This window comes from Crocodylus siamensis, chromosome 9, assembly GCF_052110815.1.
Source record: "Crocodylus siamensis isolate JL-2025a chromosome 9, ASM5211081v1, whole genome shotgun sequence".
NCBI lineage: Eukaryota > Metazoa > Chordata > Crocodylia > Crocodylidae > Crocodylus > Crocodylus siamensis.
Window position 1 is genome coordinate 53465806 of NC_143403.1, and position 16468 is coordinate 53482273.

At 47.2% G+C, this 16468-nt stretch overlaps 1 protein-coding gene across 1 annotated transcript in view; it reads right to left on the minus strand.

The window, feature by feature from the left end:
* KSR2 (kinase suppressor of ras 2) overlaps nucleotides 1-16468 on the minus strand; it is a 291041-nt gene that overhangs the window by 150068 nt on the left and 124505 nt on the right. The window contains exon 5 of the mRNA XM_090063955.1: nucleotides 5313-5494. Within this exon, the coding sequence (XP_089920081.1) occupies nucleotides 5313-5494 (182 nt within the window). The remainder of the gene's footprint in view (nucleotides 1-5312; nucleotides 5495-16468) is intronic.

The following is a 16468-nucleotide window of genomic DNA, read 5'->3' on the forward strand; positions in this document are numbered from 1 at the left end:
AAGAAAAAAAAGACACCTCTCCAGCAAACACAGTTAGTCATTTGATATTCCATCACTTTTCATTGTATCACATTCCTGTTATGCCACATTACATCAGGTTATCACACCACGGGATGTAATCCAACACTGATGCATGAGGGAACCTAATGCGACGAGACACATCAATGGCTCGCTGAGAATGGGCTTTATTTCTTGGTTTCTGGTCCACTACTCACCATCGTTCTGGGCAGGAAGCTAAATTTGTTTGATGCCGTGGGGAAATAGCAGTACATAAAAATACCCTTGCTCTGGGCAAATCCACTGGCTGTGCCAATAAGAGTCAGGTAGTTGGACATCTCTCTATAAATAATATTGGCTGCCCCCAGTATTCCTGCCAGGTCCCACTGTCCCTGGAGCCAGAAATATGGGAATAAGAGGATGCCAGAAATGGATTGTTGCCTCTTAAACAATTTCAGAAGGCAGCTGATTGAGGTGGAAGAAAATAAAGCAATATTTACAATGTTCACTAGTCCTTGCTCTGCAGAAGGGCTGGGAGAGCAATGGCTGCAGGGTTGCCATCAGGCAAGTGGACAGAAGGACAGAACCCTTGTCTCATGCGATGCACTGAGGGAATAAGCAGGGCAGGCTACATCATCCCTGACACTCAGCACACACCAAACCAAGGGCCTTGAGGGAAGGCTGACTGAAAGCTGCCAGCCACGCTATGAAGTTCACTCTTCCCATCAAGCTGTTGTTTTTGGGTGTTCCGAGGGGTGAAAAGTAGCTGCATCCTAGTGACCACCTAATGTTTCCCACTGTTGTACTGCCCCTCCATACAGCTCAACCAGCACTGCCAATAAGGGATGCCATAGTATAGACCAGGTGCTGGCACATTTAAACACCAAGTCTAGACTTGATGATCCTAAAAGCACAGTAGCATAAGTGTTTGTTGCACTCAGAAGAGGAGCTTAGAGCCAGAGGTAGACCCTTCTGCAAAGCTATTACAGTGGGCTATTCCCATTAACTATCTTTACTAACTGGTCTGTACAGTAGTGACCGTTCTATGTCAGGTACTAAAACACTCGAGGAATGCTTTAAAGTATGAGGACAGACAAACACAGGCAAACAGGATCTGGATTCTCCACAAGCAACAGAAAAGGGAGTTTTGGAGCAACTTCATAGTGGAAGGTAGAAGCTGCTGGCGTTTTTCAGTCCAGATGACTGCATAGAAGAAGGGACAGAGCAGATCATGCAAGAACCTGACAGGCAAGCAGTCAAGGCTGGGAGAACAAAGACTGAGGGAGACCAGGCAAAGACTGACAAGGGAAGAGAAGTTCCTCAGTGTTTTTCACACTTGCTGTTTCTCCTCCCACTTGTTTTCCCCACAGCTCAAGCCTTCTCCTCTATTGGAAGAAGTTAGACCTGACACTACTGGGGCACTGGCATCTAAAATCATTCTGGCATGTGGATTTGGTCTCCCATTAGCCCACTGCTAACAGCATTACAGAGGAATTTATGATGGGGCTGGCATAGTTATTATGTCATAGTGATGACACAGCTATCATGAACGTGGCATGGGACAAAAGGAAAGATTTCATAGATTTCATAGACATTAGGGCTGGAAGGGACCTCGGGAGATCATCAAGTCCAGCCCCCTGCCCAAAGGGCAGGAAGTCAGCTGGGGTCATAGGATCCCAGCAAGATAAGCATCCAATTTACTCTTGAAGGTGTTCAATGTAGGTGCTTGAACCACCTCCAATGGCAGACTGTTCCAGACCTTGGGGGCTCGGACAGTAAAGAAATTCTTCCTTATGTCCAGCCTGAAACGGTCTTGCAGGAGTTTGTGACCGTTCGACCTCGTCATCCCTTGGGGCGCTCTGGTGAACAGATGTTCCCCCCAGATCCTGGAGGTCACCCCTGATAAACTTATAGGTGGCCATCAGATCACCCCTGAGCCTGCGCTTTTCCAGGTTAAAGAGTCCCGTGGCTCTCAGCCTGTCATCGTAAGATCTGTTTTCCTGACCTCTGATCATGCGCGTCGCTCTCCTCTGGACTCTCTCAAGCTTCTCCACATCCTTTTTGAATTGTGGAGCCCAAAACTGGATGCAGTACTCCAGCTGCGGCCTCACCAAGGCCGAGTACAAGGGGAGAATGACGTCCCGGGATTTGCTCGAGAAGCATCTATGGACGCACGCCAGCATTTTGGTCGCTTTACTAGCCGCAGCATCGCATTGGAGGCTCATGTTCATCTTGTGGTCAATGATGACCCCCAAGTCTTTTTCTTCTGTAGTGCTAACCAACGTAGCACTGCCGAGCCTATAAGGATGCTGCAGGTTTTTCCTCCCAAGGTGGAGAACCTTGCATTTTTCGGTGTTAAACACCATGAGGTTCTCGTCCGCCCATTTGCTGAGCTTGTCCAGGTCAGCCTGGATCACCCGCCTATCTTCTGGCGTGGATGCTTTGCCCCAAAGTTTGGTGTCATCGGCGAACTTGGCCAGTCCACTCCTACCTACTTGGAAAGGAGGTCATAGGATGGGCCTCCACTAACTCCTCCTCTGGGAGCACATTTGACAACGGTTTCATATTCCTGAGGGCTCTCACCCAGCTGAAGAGAAGATTTCTCCCCCCCTGCACTAATACCCTGCAACTTCAAATGTTGATTTAAGCTTCTCCTGACCATCAGCAAAGCAAAACCCAGGAGGCCTGTTCAGTTTACATGAACTGTAAGAAATCAAAGGGATGGTCCCTTTGTTACTGGTGTGGGAGAAGAGACGTTAGCAGATCTTTATTTTAAATAACCTGATGATCCTGAGCCTTCTCAGACACTGACAAGACCCCCTGACTCACGCATAGATTCACTGCGCTTTCAACACCTGACAGATTGCAATAGGCATTTTCCTGCTTTAGCTAACCTGGCCATAAAAATGCCTGGGAAATACCCAGCACTTTGCCTGGGATTAAGTAAACAGCTCTGATTAAAATCAGCAGGAGTCCCTCTGTGTGTGATCTGCCATTTGCCATCCTGAAGTTTTAAGCCCCTGCATGTTAACCTTTCTCTCTCTACCCCTCTATTTCCTCACACAGATGCCTCCTCTCCCAATGCATACGTTGACAGCGTGTGTGAAAGCTTCTTTCTCCAGAGTCAGATGCTGGCATTTCTTCCTATGAAGAGGAGGAAATGTATTTGCTTTACAAAGATGCTGGGCTGAAGCCAACTGACTGGACCAGCCAACTGACTGGACCAGCTTACCTTTTAGCTGAGGGATGCTTTGTGTTTAGCAGAGGGGAAACCACTGTCTCTCCACCCACCCTCAAATAAACCATATCTAAAAAACTGCCAGTTTGTTGAGCAGACCCAGCTGGCAGATGCTCCAGATGGCATTTCTTCTGGTTTAGCTATTTACAGAGCACCAAACACCAAAGTGCCATCTTCTTGGCACCTTCCTTCCCTGGCACACGTTCCCTGGTGGAAATCTTACAGGAAGATGATCCATTTCGGGGATCTCCAGGAAGATGTGCAGTGCCAGCTGTTGCTCTGAGGAGCAGAAAAAGATGAAAAGGAACAGAGGGGAAATGATTATTCTGAGGAGCCAAATAAAGCAAGAGAGGGAATAAGAGAATAGGAGATGAAGGGGGTGGGAGGGAAATCAACAAGCAAAGGAAAGAGAAAAGAGCAGGGACATGAGCACAGGGACATGGCAGGGAGAGAAGAGAAATCTGAAGGAGAGAAATGAGAAGAGCAGATGTGAATAGACAGAGCAGTGAGATGGTGGAAAGCAAGCTCAAAAGCTTAAGAGGTAGAGAAGGTAAGCTAAACTAAGCATTAACCAGGAGAAAGAGGCCATATGTGTTGGGCCAAGTGCCAGCTTTATGCGTCCATTTTATTTGGCCCAAGTAGGATTTCTAGTGTCCAAGGACTGCTGTGCATTTTAGGGGAGGTTTTTGCTTGGGCTCTCACAGCTGTGCTGTAAAAGCTTCATTTCCTCCCAAATTAATTTAATCAGAATGCTGACTTGGGACTTAGGAAATAAGGGTCAGAATCTAACACTGTCTCCCCTCAGATACCTCATGTCATCCATCTGTCCACCTCCCACACCCCCTCCCTTGAATACCCCCGGGGCCCTCTAAGTGCTAGCAGAAAGTACACAAGCAAGTGAGCAAGTAGTCTGAGATGCAAGATATGGTATATTGATGCCATCTATTAATATGTGCTACAAACAGTCCTTGACCAATCCACAGAATTCAATTGGAGCTTTACCTTTAGCATCAATGGGGGCAAAATCATGTGCTCTACTTATTGTGCATGCATTGAAACAGGTTTAAAAAAATACCACACAATATATACCAAACCTTTAACATCAAGGGCCAGCTTTGCCACAGGCTTCCCCAGCAGTGCCTGAAAAGTCTACCGGCAAAATAAGTAACAGGGACAGAGTTCTGTATGTTCTGACATGTCTTGTGGTTGCGATAAAAAGACATGAAAAACTGACCTTAAATGTTCAATGTTATGTGCTTGAAATGGCAATACAGTCAATGCTCATTTGCAGTAACACCTTGTAAAAGCAACTACCTCTTCCCAGCAACACCTCTCTTGGGAACATTTTCTATAGCAGGTATTGTGATGACACTCCCTATAACAAAAACAGCCTCTTAAGAACCACAGAGCACTAACCTATCAACATGTGGCTACCAACAAGTGTCAGTGGTAATTACACAGAGACAAGGATGGTGGAAATGAAACAGATGTTATTAATTCATTCAGCATCTTAAAGTCCTTAAGTGCTTTCATGAATCAGGGCCTAGATTGGCAGCCCTCCAAAACTAAAGTACTTGCATATGGCTGGGGATATGCTGAGGGTTAATTGTATACAAGTAATTTTTGCATAGTTTATATACCTACACTCATATCTAATGCCTCAATATTTACAAAGAAAATCTATACCTTTATACACACACACACACACACACACACACACACACACACACATGAAAGACCTTAATAATTCATAGATTTCCCTAATAGCTGTATTCACTATTTAGAGCAAGAAGTTTTGCTCTAAAAAACAAACTAGAGAACAGCATGGGTAGGAATTTTTTTGAGATATGTGCAATATCTATCCAATACATTCCAAGCCACTCATCCATAACTGGTTGAAAAGGCTGAATCATGGAGTCTCCAGGTTCTGCTGTCATCATCCAATTTTCCTGGACCCAAGCAGATTTAAATAAAAAGAGCGCATAAGCTGTCTAACTCCTCAAGTTGCAAAGGAACAAAATATGTGAAACTGAGCGGTGGTGCCACCTCCCCTCTCCCAAAGGCTGGTCTGACTTACTTGCTGAGATGGTGGTTTCCGTGTGGACAGGAGGAGTGGAAGGAAGGAAAGGTGGGTATCCCACAAAGAAGGAGCGCAGGGAGCGCTCAGACAGTAGTGGCGAGCGCTGAGCGGGGATGTTCTCACAGCTTCCCACACTGTTGTGAATCTTTAGGTTCAGAGGCTTGTTCTTTTTCTTTGCTCTGAGAGAGAGAGAAAAGAAGAGAAAAATGAAGATCAGGAAAGGAAATGGGATACATTTTCCCATGTATTAACAGGCCAGCAAGGAGGAATGTTAGAGCGCCTGGCATCACTCTCAGGGATAAACGAACGGCCCACTAGAATAAAATACAAGCTTAGGAAGATTTTGCCCTTAGCCCTGCTAAGGAATGGGCCCAAACCAGGAAACACCAGAACACACCCAAACCTCAAGAACTTCTGAAATCTAAACCCAGAGCCAGTTCCAGAGTCTGCAGTTAGCCCCGTATCTTTTACAATGAACTGATCCAGAGCCCAGATCCAAACTAAGAGGGGATGAAAATCCGGAGGCAAGTTCTGAGGCAGAGGACAGTAGCAGAAATGTTTCTAACATGGGTTGAGATCTTTGGGTGGAAGGTGACATGCAAGTGCAAATGAATGGGTGCCATCAGTTTGTTGCATACTCAGTAGGAAGCTAACAAAAAGCAGGGCTCTGCCTCCTGCCCAAACCCTGAGCATTTGGTCCACAGACCCAAAATGAACTGTTAGGTGTTAACACTGTATAGTAGCACAAAACCTTAGCAACCTAAAAGAAAGGATGCCACCAACCTCCTGCAGGAGTTACACCAAACACCACCTTGAACGGTCTCTACTCAGGATGATAAATAATTAGCATGTCACAGCTACACTGAAGCCTTACCAGCAGTCATATTCATTAAATCGATCACTTGAGATTTGGAAGCAAACAAATTAGTTAGGAACCCACAGTGACCTGTAAGAAGTGTGGAAATATTTTAATCTCACAAGTTTGTTCCTCCTAGGCTGAGGCAATGTCTCCATCTGGCTGCCTCTGTTGCAAGACCTTTGGAGGGCACAGACCAGCCACTGTTACCCAGCCTCCACAATGTGTGCACACCCACATTTCTGGAAGCTTCACATAGCTCCATTCAGCTCATATGCTGTCGCAACATTAAGTGCACCCTGTGAAGGCACCAGCTGCTGAATGCTTTACAGGGTGAAGCAACCAAATACCACAGTAAGCACCTAAAATAGATAACATCTGTTATGACACGGAGCCAGATTCTGAACTGAAATAAGTTGGTGTAGCTCTATGGAAGACACTGAAGTTACAGACATCTTGGCTAGGGCCAGAAGTTACACATAAACCAGCTTAAGTGATCAGAAGCTGGTTTAATCCTGTAACAGAACGTAAGTTCAGTGCACACAAACCAGTTTCAAAATGGCTGAAGCTAGTTTAAGATAAACCTGGTTGAATGTAGTATCAGACTTAACTGATTTAGGTCAAACTGGTTAATGAAACTTCTGTCCCAGAGCCCTTCCTGGTTAAAGTTAAATCAGAGTCCCCCAGCATCCCAGCATGCTTTTCATCCCTGTGCTGGGCTGTCTGCTCGCGCTCGTCCAAGTACAGAGCTGCCCTGCCCTACCCTGCGAAACTTAGTGCTGGCTGTGACTCTGGATTACAAATCCCAGAGACACCTGGAAACATGAAGAAAAAGTGATGAGAAACCTTGTGGAGTCCTGCTGCTCTGATGCTGGACTGCAAATCCCAGGGGCCTCGGGGACAACAGGACAACAGGAAAAGTAAGTGAATATACCTCCCAGGCTCTGTTTATAGTTTTTAGTTTTTCAGAGAAAGAACTATTTTTCCTCAAACTTTTATAAATTCAGTGCTGCTACTCCTCCCCTCCTCCTGCCTAGGCAGAGCAGGCTGGGGCCTGGCCAGGGCCCTTCTGCTCCAGCACGGAGTGGGGGAAGCCTTGGAGGGTGTCTCTCTTTCTTCCCCTTTGGCAGTGGCTGGCAGCCATGCTCTAGCACCCCCTGGCTTCTGGCTTGAGCCACTGTAGGCATGTGGCTTCGTTTACTGAATCAAAAGTGAGTATCTGTTCATTTCCTAATCAGTTCAATCTGCGCAGTTTAAACTAAACTGCAAAGACTGAATCAAGTCAGCCTTGGGCTTTTTGACTGCCTGTACTTAGCCCCTGGCTGAAATTCACCTCTGTGCAGAGAAGACAGGAAAAGTACTGGGCATCATTTTAGAACTAGTTTGAGAGCTTAGGTGGGACTTCCACAGAGCTAGATATTTGCCAAAAAAATTCTTTATTTGAAAGCTTTCAGGCACACTTATCCTTCCTCAGGCATAGACTGTTCTAACTTTTATCTGAGCCTAATTTGCACAAAATGAACTTTTCCAGCCAGGAGAACTTACCACACCTTCAGCTCTCCTGTGCAGTATAAACTTTTATTTCTATGTAGGAGGACTTCCATTTCTACCTAGTTGAAATTTTACAGTCTTTGTATTCTCCTGTGCCTGAGGAATGGTGAGTGTGCCTGAAAGCTAGCAAATAAATAATTTTTTTGCAGATACCTAGATGGTCTAATAAAAGAAATCACCTCTGCTGTGAGTTCTGACACCTTCTCCCCCCCACCCCACCCCAAGGTAAATGTAAGGTAGTATACCCCACTTTCACTGATTAGCAAACTACCTCACCCTTACCAAAGCACACAGGCAGTTATCACCGAGTACCTGCCATATTGTAAAATCACACCCTTGCAGTAACATGCACACACAGCCATGCCATAAAGAGGTAGGGAGAAGGTGCATCATTGCCTACTGTTGCAGGCCAGGTTGCCATAGCTGGCAGAGTCAACACAGGGCACTGCAGCATGCTCCTCCCCCTCCCCCTGCTCCTCTGAGCTCCCTGATTACAACCCTTTCTTTTCTTATCATGAACACAATGTTCCCACTAAGGCAACTTCCATTAATGCAGCCCAGGTCCCTTTCATTAATACCAGAGATTTGGAACGGGAGGTTTCTTGGTGTTTTTCCTTTCCTTTCTGGCAGAGAGCAGGTGGTAAAATAGCCCTTGATCTTATCAATAAACATTCCCAGAGCCTGGAGGGCCTCCCAGGGCTATCACTCAGCTTCCCGGCACTGATACTCACAAACCGCTGGAGATATTTTTCTCACGATTTATGAGGTTAGCATTGACTCTTGGTTGAATTACAGCCTTTTATTCAATCAGGTGCATTTGATTTCTGGTTATATTGTTATAACTCTAATTAGTTCAAAACAATGCGGGAATGGAGAGGGAATGAAATGAATCACATTAACTCTATGATGGCTGACACTAGAGCCAGACCTACCGGCCCTTGGAGCCCTGGCACAAAGTGAAGCCCCAGTTCCTGCACTGTGCTTCTGCCCATCAGACTTATCATGAGACTGGCCAGAGCCTCACTGTGCCTGCTCAGTGAAGGCAAAAGAGGGCAAGATCCTGGCCACTACCCACTCCCTGTCTCCAGACTGACCCTAGTGTCAAGGCTGAATGCTTGAGGGATTTCTGTCCTTAACTGCATCATCCACACGTAATCTGCACCAGGCCAGCTGCCACTGAACCACTGACCAAGAGATGCCGTGTCTAACTTGGGTCAGGCAGATGCCACTTCGGCTGTGCATATTTGCATCGCAGGCAGGAAGCTTTGTGACAGTTCTTCTGTGCTTCAGCAGTTTCCCCCCACCCACCTCTCTCTAAAGTTGTTAAATTTTCTTTTGTGGCATTGAACTAGGTAGGAATAATCCATCCAACCCCCACCCCAGGCCAGGCACCAATGCCGGAGATTCTCCCTCTGCACTTTGGCAGATTCCTAAATGTGCCCTTAAATGTGGCTCAGGGACAGACAGATTTCCTATACTCCCCCCAAACTACACAACACACGTGCACCCTTTGAGGTCTAGTGTGGGAGAAGCTTCAGCTTTCCTGTTCTCCCCGAACCTGTCAGCTCTCTGGAGTAGTTAAGCAAGAAACGATATACAAGTCACTCTTGTTTTTGACACACTGTCCTCTCACAGCACCTAGAGTCAGCTTGGGCTCACAAAAGCTTAAGCTACATGTCTCTGATTTAGTCTGTAAATTCAAATCAGCTCTGCCTTCTGCCTGACTCCAGACTAACACAGTCAACTACCTCTCTCTACCTTCTCACAGACAGCATGAAAACCTAATCCAAGAAACTCTCCCTTGAAAACCAAATGCAGAAGCAGCCTCTTCAGAGAGACTCAGTCTTGCCCTCCAGAGATGTGCACACCTCCACAACTCACCATTTCACATAGAGGACATCGCCCGCACTACTGAAGCCTCTCTAGGGGAATGCAAAAGGAGCCACCTGCCTCTCCCAGGTGAGGGCTACCATGGGAAATGCACTCATCTTATGGAAACTACTTCAGGGGGAGTTCCCTACCCCTGCCCCTGGGAGCAGAACGAAGAGTGTAATTCAAAAGGGAAGATTCTTGCAGGTGCTAACACAACAGCTGGAGACCAAGGAGCCTAGGGAGGAAGGTCATGAGCTCAGATATGATCTGTAGCATCATCAGCTTAGTCTTCCCCAGGATAGAAGAGACGGATTTCCATAAACAGAAAAAGAGGATGGAGCATAAGCTAAAGGAAAGTCCTCAGTAATCTCTGCAAAGGCCACAGGCCAGGAAATTCAAAAAGGCTCTAAGAGTTTGCAACCTAGATCCCACTGAATTTCAATGAGATTTGGATGTCTAATTCCCTTTGCCCTCTCTGCAAACCCTGGCCACCGAGAATCCCCTGGCTCACCCCATAGACCAGCCAAACCAGACAGCTTTATAGGTGCTCCTATTCAGCGCCCTCCTTTCCCAATGTGCTATGGTTTCACAACATGAGGAAGGTAGTTGTCCATGTTTTCTGGGTCTTCATCAGCTACCCCGCCCACCACAGACACTCTCTCGCTGGCTCCCTCAGCCACGATGTGAGCAGCCGTCACCAGCCTTAAGCAGCATCAAAATGGAGGCTTGCCTTCTTCAGCCACTCCATCCTCAATGGGACAGCAGCTGCACAGGACTGTCCTGGGAACGCAAAGCTCTCGCTGCACTTCAGCACATGCAGCTCTTACCATAGCACAGTGCCCCCCTCTTGTGGTGAAAGACAGACCAGAGGGAGCCCAGGCACTGAATTCACTTGGGAACTATCTTCCCTGCACTCAGCAGCTATTTCCCCACACGCCCCTAAACATTTGACCTGGGCAACAATTTGGCACGATGCAGGCTCTGGAATCATGAAAGCCAGCTCCCTAGCGAGGTGCATGAGGCATGATGCCCAAGGACTAGCACGAGGGGTGCACAAGAAATAGATTAGAGAAAGCGCTCTACCTCCGTCCCCACATGAGTCTGTTCCTTACTCGGTGTCCTTATCTTATCCTGTGCCTTTAGTTCTTTGCTGCATAGGTCCATGCCTATGCAGGAAATCACTAAAGAAAGGGCTGAACTTTAAGCATACGCAGTCTTCATGTCCTGTTCAAAGTATTCACTTAGTTGAACACAAAGATGGTTTGAAACACATTCTTGGATTCCTCACCAAACTGGGGCTGGAGTGAGAGGCAACCAAAATGAAGAAGGCAGATGCAGCACTGCCCTACAGAGGGATGTGAGCATCTCTCTAGTGTTGTGATGAAACAGCTTTTCTGGGAAAGTGCAGCAGTAGATGTCTTATAAAGGCCTGCCCTGTCTCATTCCTCATCACGAGGCCTCCCTCCCTCTGTGTTGGACCACTAGGAGGAACTTGCCAAGACAGCCTTGAAGATGGCATGCTGTATTTAGCCAAGTAACTAACAACTACTGCTAATAAAGTAAGGAGGCAGCACAGTTTTTAGCTCACAGATAGTAAGCAGTGCCTCCGTATTCCTCCCTGGTGGCTGATCACCTGAAGGAGGGCTTGACAAGAATCCTGCTTGTTGGTAGGTGGAAGGTAGGTGCTGGAGGGTGCATCCTGGTCTGCTTGCAGATAGGACTCCCTATGACAGCCTCATACTTAGTTTCCCACTGGCAAGCTTCCAATGGGAGGATCTTGGCTACACGGAATTTGTGAAAATGGGAAACTCCGTCCTAGCTTGCTCCTGCGGCCATATGGCTGAGGGCAAGTGAAACTCAGGGGCATCCAAAGCCCAAGCCTCTGGGCTTGGGCCTGCATGTCGGATGCCTGCCAAAAGATTTGGAAGCATCTGAAGCCCCAGGCTGAATAGTTTGGGGTGGAGGATACTTGCTGATAGTACAGCCACATATGGTTCTGGAATGAGTCATAGGGTTTGGGACTGATTTGGCAAATTTGACCTGGAGCATGACAAATTTTCCTTAGAAATAAAAGGAAGAAAAAGAAAAAGGGTGTTTGGAGGTAAGGGGGTTAATCTTATTCAGAATGCTGGACTCCTTCCGCTGCTTGTTGTAATTACAACAGCATGAGTGCAATGCGCTAATCCAATGGTCTGGCGAGTGGTGGGGCTGAGTCCTTCCAGGCTTTGCTGCAGGGAGGCTGAAGCCACAAGACAAGTTGTACCTGTCACTAGGAAACTAGCTGGATTTTCAGGAGTAACAGGAGGCAGGCTGATAACCTTGAAATGTCTGGTGCCCTGCCCTTGAATTTCACTCTAGGCACTGTCATCTCCAGAGCATCTCCTGAGATGAGACCTGGTGGGGCCTCAAGGAAAAGGACAAGGGGAGTCTATGGGTCACGTGTTGTAAAGGCAAGCATTTGCACAGGCTGGCAGATGGCACTGAGCAGCTGTGGAGGGGACAGTATGCTACCACAGACCCTGCTTCCAACCTGGGTGTGAAAAACGATGCTATGCTAAGCTCTGGACAAACACAACAATAAGTGGAAACCAGCAGGCAAAACTTCAAAGGGCAAAGGACAGTCCTTGCCTCTCAAGTGCCACTGCAGATTGCACGAACACAGTTGGAGAGTCTCAACACATTCCAGCTCTGGGAGACCTTTCTGCTATATCTTAAACTGCTCCTAACATGCTTCTCCTCCCTTACCATCCCCTTGTTTCACAGAAACAAGTCAAAGTCCTTGAGCTCAGTCTCACATTGCATCACCTTTCCCAGGTAGCTAACTCTATATTTTGCGTTGGTGGACAACAGTTCCATCAAAGTTCTTGTTTGCTCGAAGTGCCCCAACTTGCTGGTTAAAGGCCCTCCTGTTCCAACCACATCCGCATTGATTCTCTGCCGATATGACTGAACCGTTAGACTGAACCAAAGTATCTTTAACAAGAGAGGAACTGAGCCCCAGGTCCAAATTCAAGAAGCTGGGCCAGACTGAAATCCAAATGTTAATCTCCCTCCCACAAATGATCCAAGGCAAAAATCTCAGTCTCAGCATCACTGGGTTTACATCACATGTCCAGCTTTATGAGTCAGTTCCACCACTAATAACAACCAAGCACCTTCCATCGGCAACTGCCCAAGAGCTTTCCAAAGCTGTTACCTCCCAGCCCACTAAGTGGATACCTAGTTTTATCACTCTTTTTGTATAGAGATACAGGCTGAGGTACAAGCAGGGAAAGTCTTCCCAAGATCACACCCGCGGTCAGTGGAAAAGCCAAGAATAGAAACACTCTGACTCACAGCCCTGCGCTGCATCCACAACTGCATCCTTCCGCCCAACCACAGCACATCTCCGATAACCTGAAGTTCACAGACGTGATGTGGGCATCTGGACGTGCCGACTGATGGGAAATGACCGTGCTGCAGCCCCACTAGCATTCTGCAGCCGTCTTTAGCATATGAAAATTAAAACCAACGTCTCATGCGCTAATTGCTTCCTAGCACAGGAAAAGCTGCTGTTCATTTCAGCATCTCTGTGAAAACAACTTGCTACTAAGAGGGTTATTTTATTGGTTTGCACTGTGCTTGGACTCATTAGCTGAAAGGACAATTGAACCAAACCAGGTCCTGCAGCATAACCTCATGCCTTGGGAGCAAGCAGGAGCAAAGGGCTGTGGCACTTAAGCTGTCCCTCAGTATGAACGGAGTCAGAGACACCAGTGTGCTGGCCATCTTCTCATGCCAAAAGTCAGTCTATCTTTAGATCGCAGTCATGAGCTTTCCAAGCTTATCCTGGTTACAGGACGCTTCCCCTTTTTTAACCATCTTCTTGGCCACACAGGTCCAGATGCATGAGACTCCCAACAATTCTGTCTTCTATGCAGACAAGCAGAAAACCGTCAGAGAAGAAAACAGCATTAGGAACTTAAAAACCTGACCCCATTATTGATATGGTTGTCTGTGAAACAAGATGAGATTTCAAAGCAAGCCTAGAGATGAGAAGGCATGCCAGAAACAGAAGTCTGAGGCTCTCTGATGTGGTCAGACCTTATTTCCAATGGCAGGACCAAAACTCTTTACAAGAGGACAGTCCTTGAGGTGATTTATTACAAGAGGTTAGAGCAGGCGTGGGCAAAATGCGGCACAGGCCGAATGCAGCCCGCCAGGCCATTCTCCAGCCCGCCGGGCCCCTAAAAATTTAGAACGTTAATATCCATCTGCCCCTGGCTGCCTGTCATGCAGCCCTCAATGTCTTGCCAAAACTCAGTAAGCAGCCCTCCACCCGAAATAATTGCCCACCCCAGGAAAGAAAACTACAGAAGACTTCCCAATTTCTTAAAGAAGACAAAGAAGTGATTATTGCAACAGAGTTCCCTGTCAAGCATAGCATCTCCAATAACCCTGAGCATGAACGGTAGCTTTTAAGCCTGATGCTACCAGGTGGAGCTGACATGATCAGAAGCTGCAGACTGGTAGCAAGGTCTGTACCTAACTTGGCCCTTCTATAGCTCTATGACAGGGCCCCTTGTTTCCACTCCCTCCTGCTATTTTTCCCTCCCTGATGGACACACCAGTATCTGGCCCATCACAGCACCACTCAGTAGATATACTAAAGAGAAGGTTTGTCTATATTATGGTCTGTTGTCTACAATAACTGGGGTAGCAAGGGCCTCTAGTATTGATGCAGAGTACATCAGCAGAAAGACTTTTTCTGCTACCAGCACTATACTATCTCCCCACAGCAGCAGAAGCCACCTACTACTGGCAGAGCCGTACTCTCACCAGGGGTTTTGGCAGCCAAGCTCTGTTGGCTATTGGGCACAATCTTTTCATAGCCCTAACCAACATTGCTCTGCCAGCAAAGCTTTGCAAGTATAAGCTAAATCAGCGGTATCCCCATATAGGTTGCTTCTGTGGCACAGTCTGAATACCACCCATATTTCAATGTCACGTTCCCTCACTGACCCGCTGGTTTACATGGAAGAGACTGGGTTATTACAGCTCCCAGATAATGGAGTTACTCCCTTGACTCAAGTAGTAGAGATCTTTACCATGGACCTGATGGCCCTGAATTCAAACCCTTCTGATGCCCGATGCCTATGGTCACTGCAAGAAACGGTCAAGTATGAATGGTGTCTCTGGAACCACATGAGCCTAGAGGCCCAGCTGAGTGCACTCTACTTGCAACCAACTTCCTGCCCCACCTCTGAGGTCATCCCAGACACAGCACTCAGCATCATCTCCTCAACATGCTCATTGCAGGCTTCCAGCCCGATCGAGCTTCCTGCAGCACAGTGATTAGCCACTAATCTTATTTTTTTTCACCCATAAATCAGTTACAGACCAAATATTTACTGAGAGGATCATTTCCTAACCAAGCATGGCTGGTGACAGCTCTCATTATTAGGAAGGATGAGTGATTTTGGACAGAGGTTTGTTCCCTCCCTCCACTTGGGCCAGAAAAAAAAATTGAAATTTAAAAGGATAACTGATGAGCACCGACTGACATCACCCATCTGTCTTGTACCAAACAGATCCACAGCAAGGTGGCTGCAACTCGCCTGAGAAATGGGAATGCAGAGAGAAAGTTGAAGAAGGCTCCTCCCAAATTATCTCTCTTTCCCTCTCCCCCCCTTCATAAAGCAAACAGACTGAGAGGGGGGAAGTTGATGTCCTCAGCCTGCAAAGAGAAACTTTGAACAAAAGAGAGAAACCAGGAAAGGCTCAGGTGCAGGGTGAGGCAGCAGGCAAAGCACATGCTGCGTTTCCAGCTCTCCTAAGGTAGTCAGTGTAACCCACCTGGCTCCTTCTGCTCCCCTTCAGCCCAGACTGACCCACCAGGTATGGGACTCAGCCAAGCCTCCAGGTCATCAGCTGTGATTTATGCTAGCTGAGAACCTGTCCCTGGACATTTGGTGCTGGGCACTATTTCTAGAGGCACCAAAGTCACTAGACAGCCCAAGTCCCTTGGCTTTCACCCGGCCTCTGCCACTTCTGAGACTCTCAACCCTGATGGACTGGCACTGGAGTAAGACTCAGGCTGGGGTTCCACTCCCAGCTCCGCAGGTGATGTTTGAGAGTCACTTCTGCTCTGCACCCTCACGCCCCTGCCCCACCCTGCAACTCCTGGCTTGTCTCTTTAGACTCCAAGTTCTCTGAAGCAGAATTAGTCTCTCATGTCTTTCCCTAGGCTAGGTTAGGTCCTCCTATGCGCTGCAATAATCCAAAAAAGGACAAGTCAGACACCACGGTGATAAGCACAGTATGACTCGGGCTGATCAGAGAACAAACACTTTGATTCTGCTAAGGCATATAACACTGAGTTCAACAGATACTCCCATAGCAAATAAAGAGAGCACTCAGTTGGCCATCAATAATAATTTGCTAACCGCCTTCCTTGTTCTTCGCTGCCTTTTATTTTTGTCATTGATTTCAGTGGGACATAAGGACCACAAGATCTTGTCTTAAACCTGTTAGGGCAATGAAGGACCGTCTACTTAAGGCAAAGGAAGGAACAAGAAGGGTTTGGAGATGTGAAAGGTAGAATGTGCAGATGTGATGGTCCCACAGCAGTTCCTCTGTTCTGGGAAAGGGGCTACACAATAGCCATCCTGCAAAGCACATTGCTCCCCCTCAGTCAGGGATGCAGGAACTAAAACTACCCTTGTTTCTACTGATGCTGCAAAACTCACAATATAGCCCAGGACCACAGCAAAACAGCCAGCCATACTACTTGCAGGAGATAAGGGGACCACCCACAGGTACTGGTTATTCTTGTCCACACACCCTTGTGCCACATATGACCATGGTTCATATCCCTCACTCCCTCCCCCTTTTC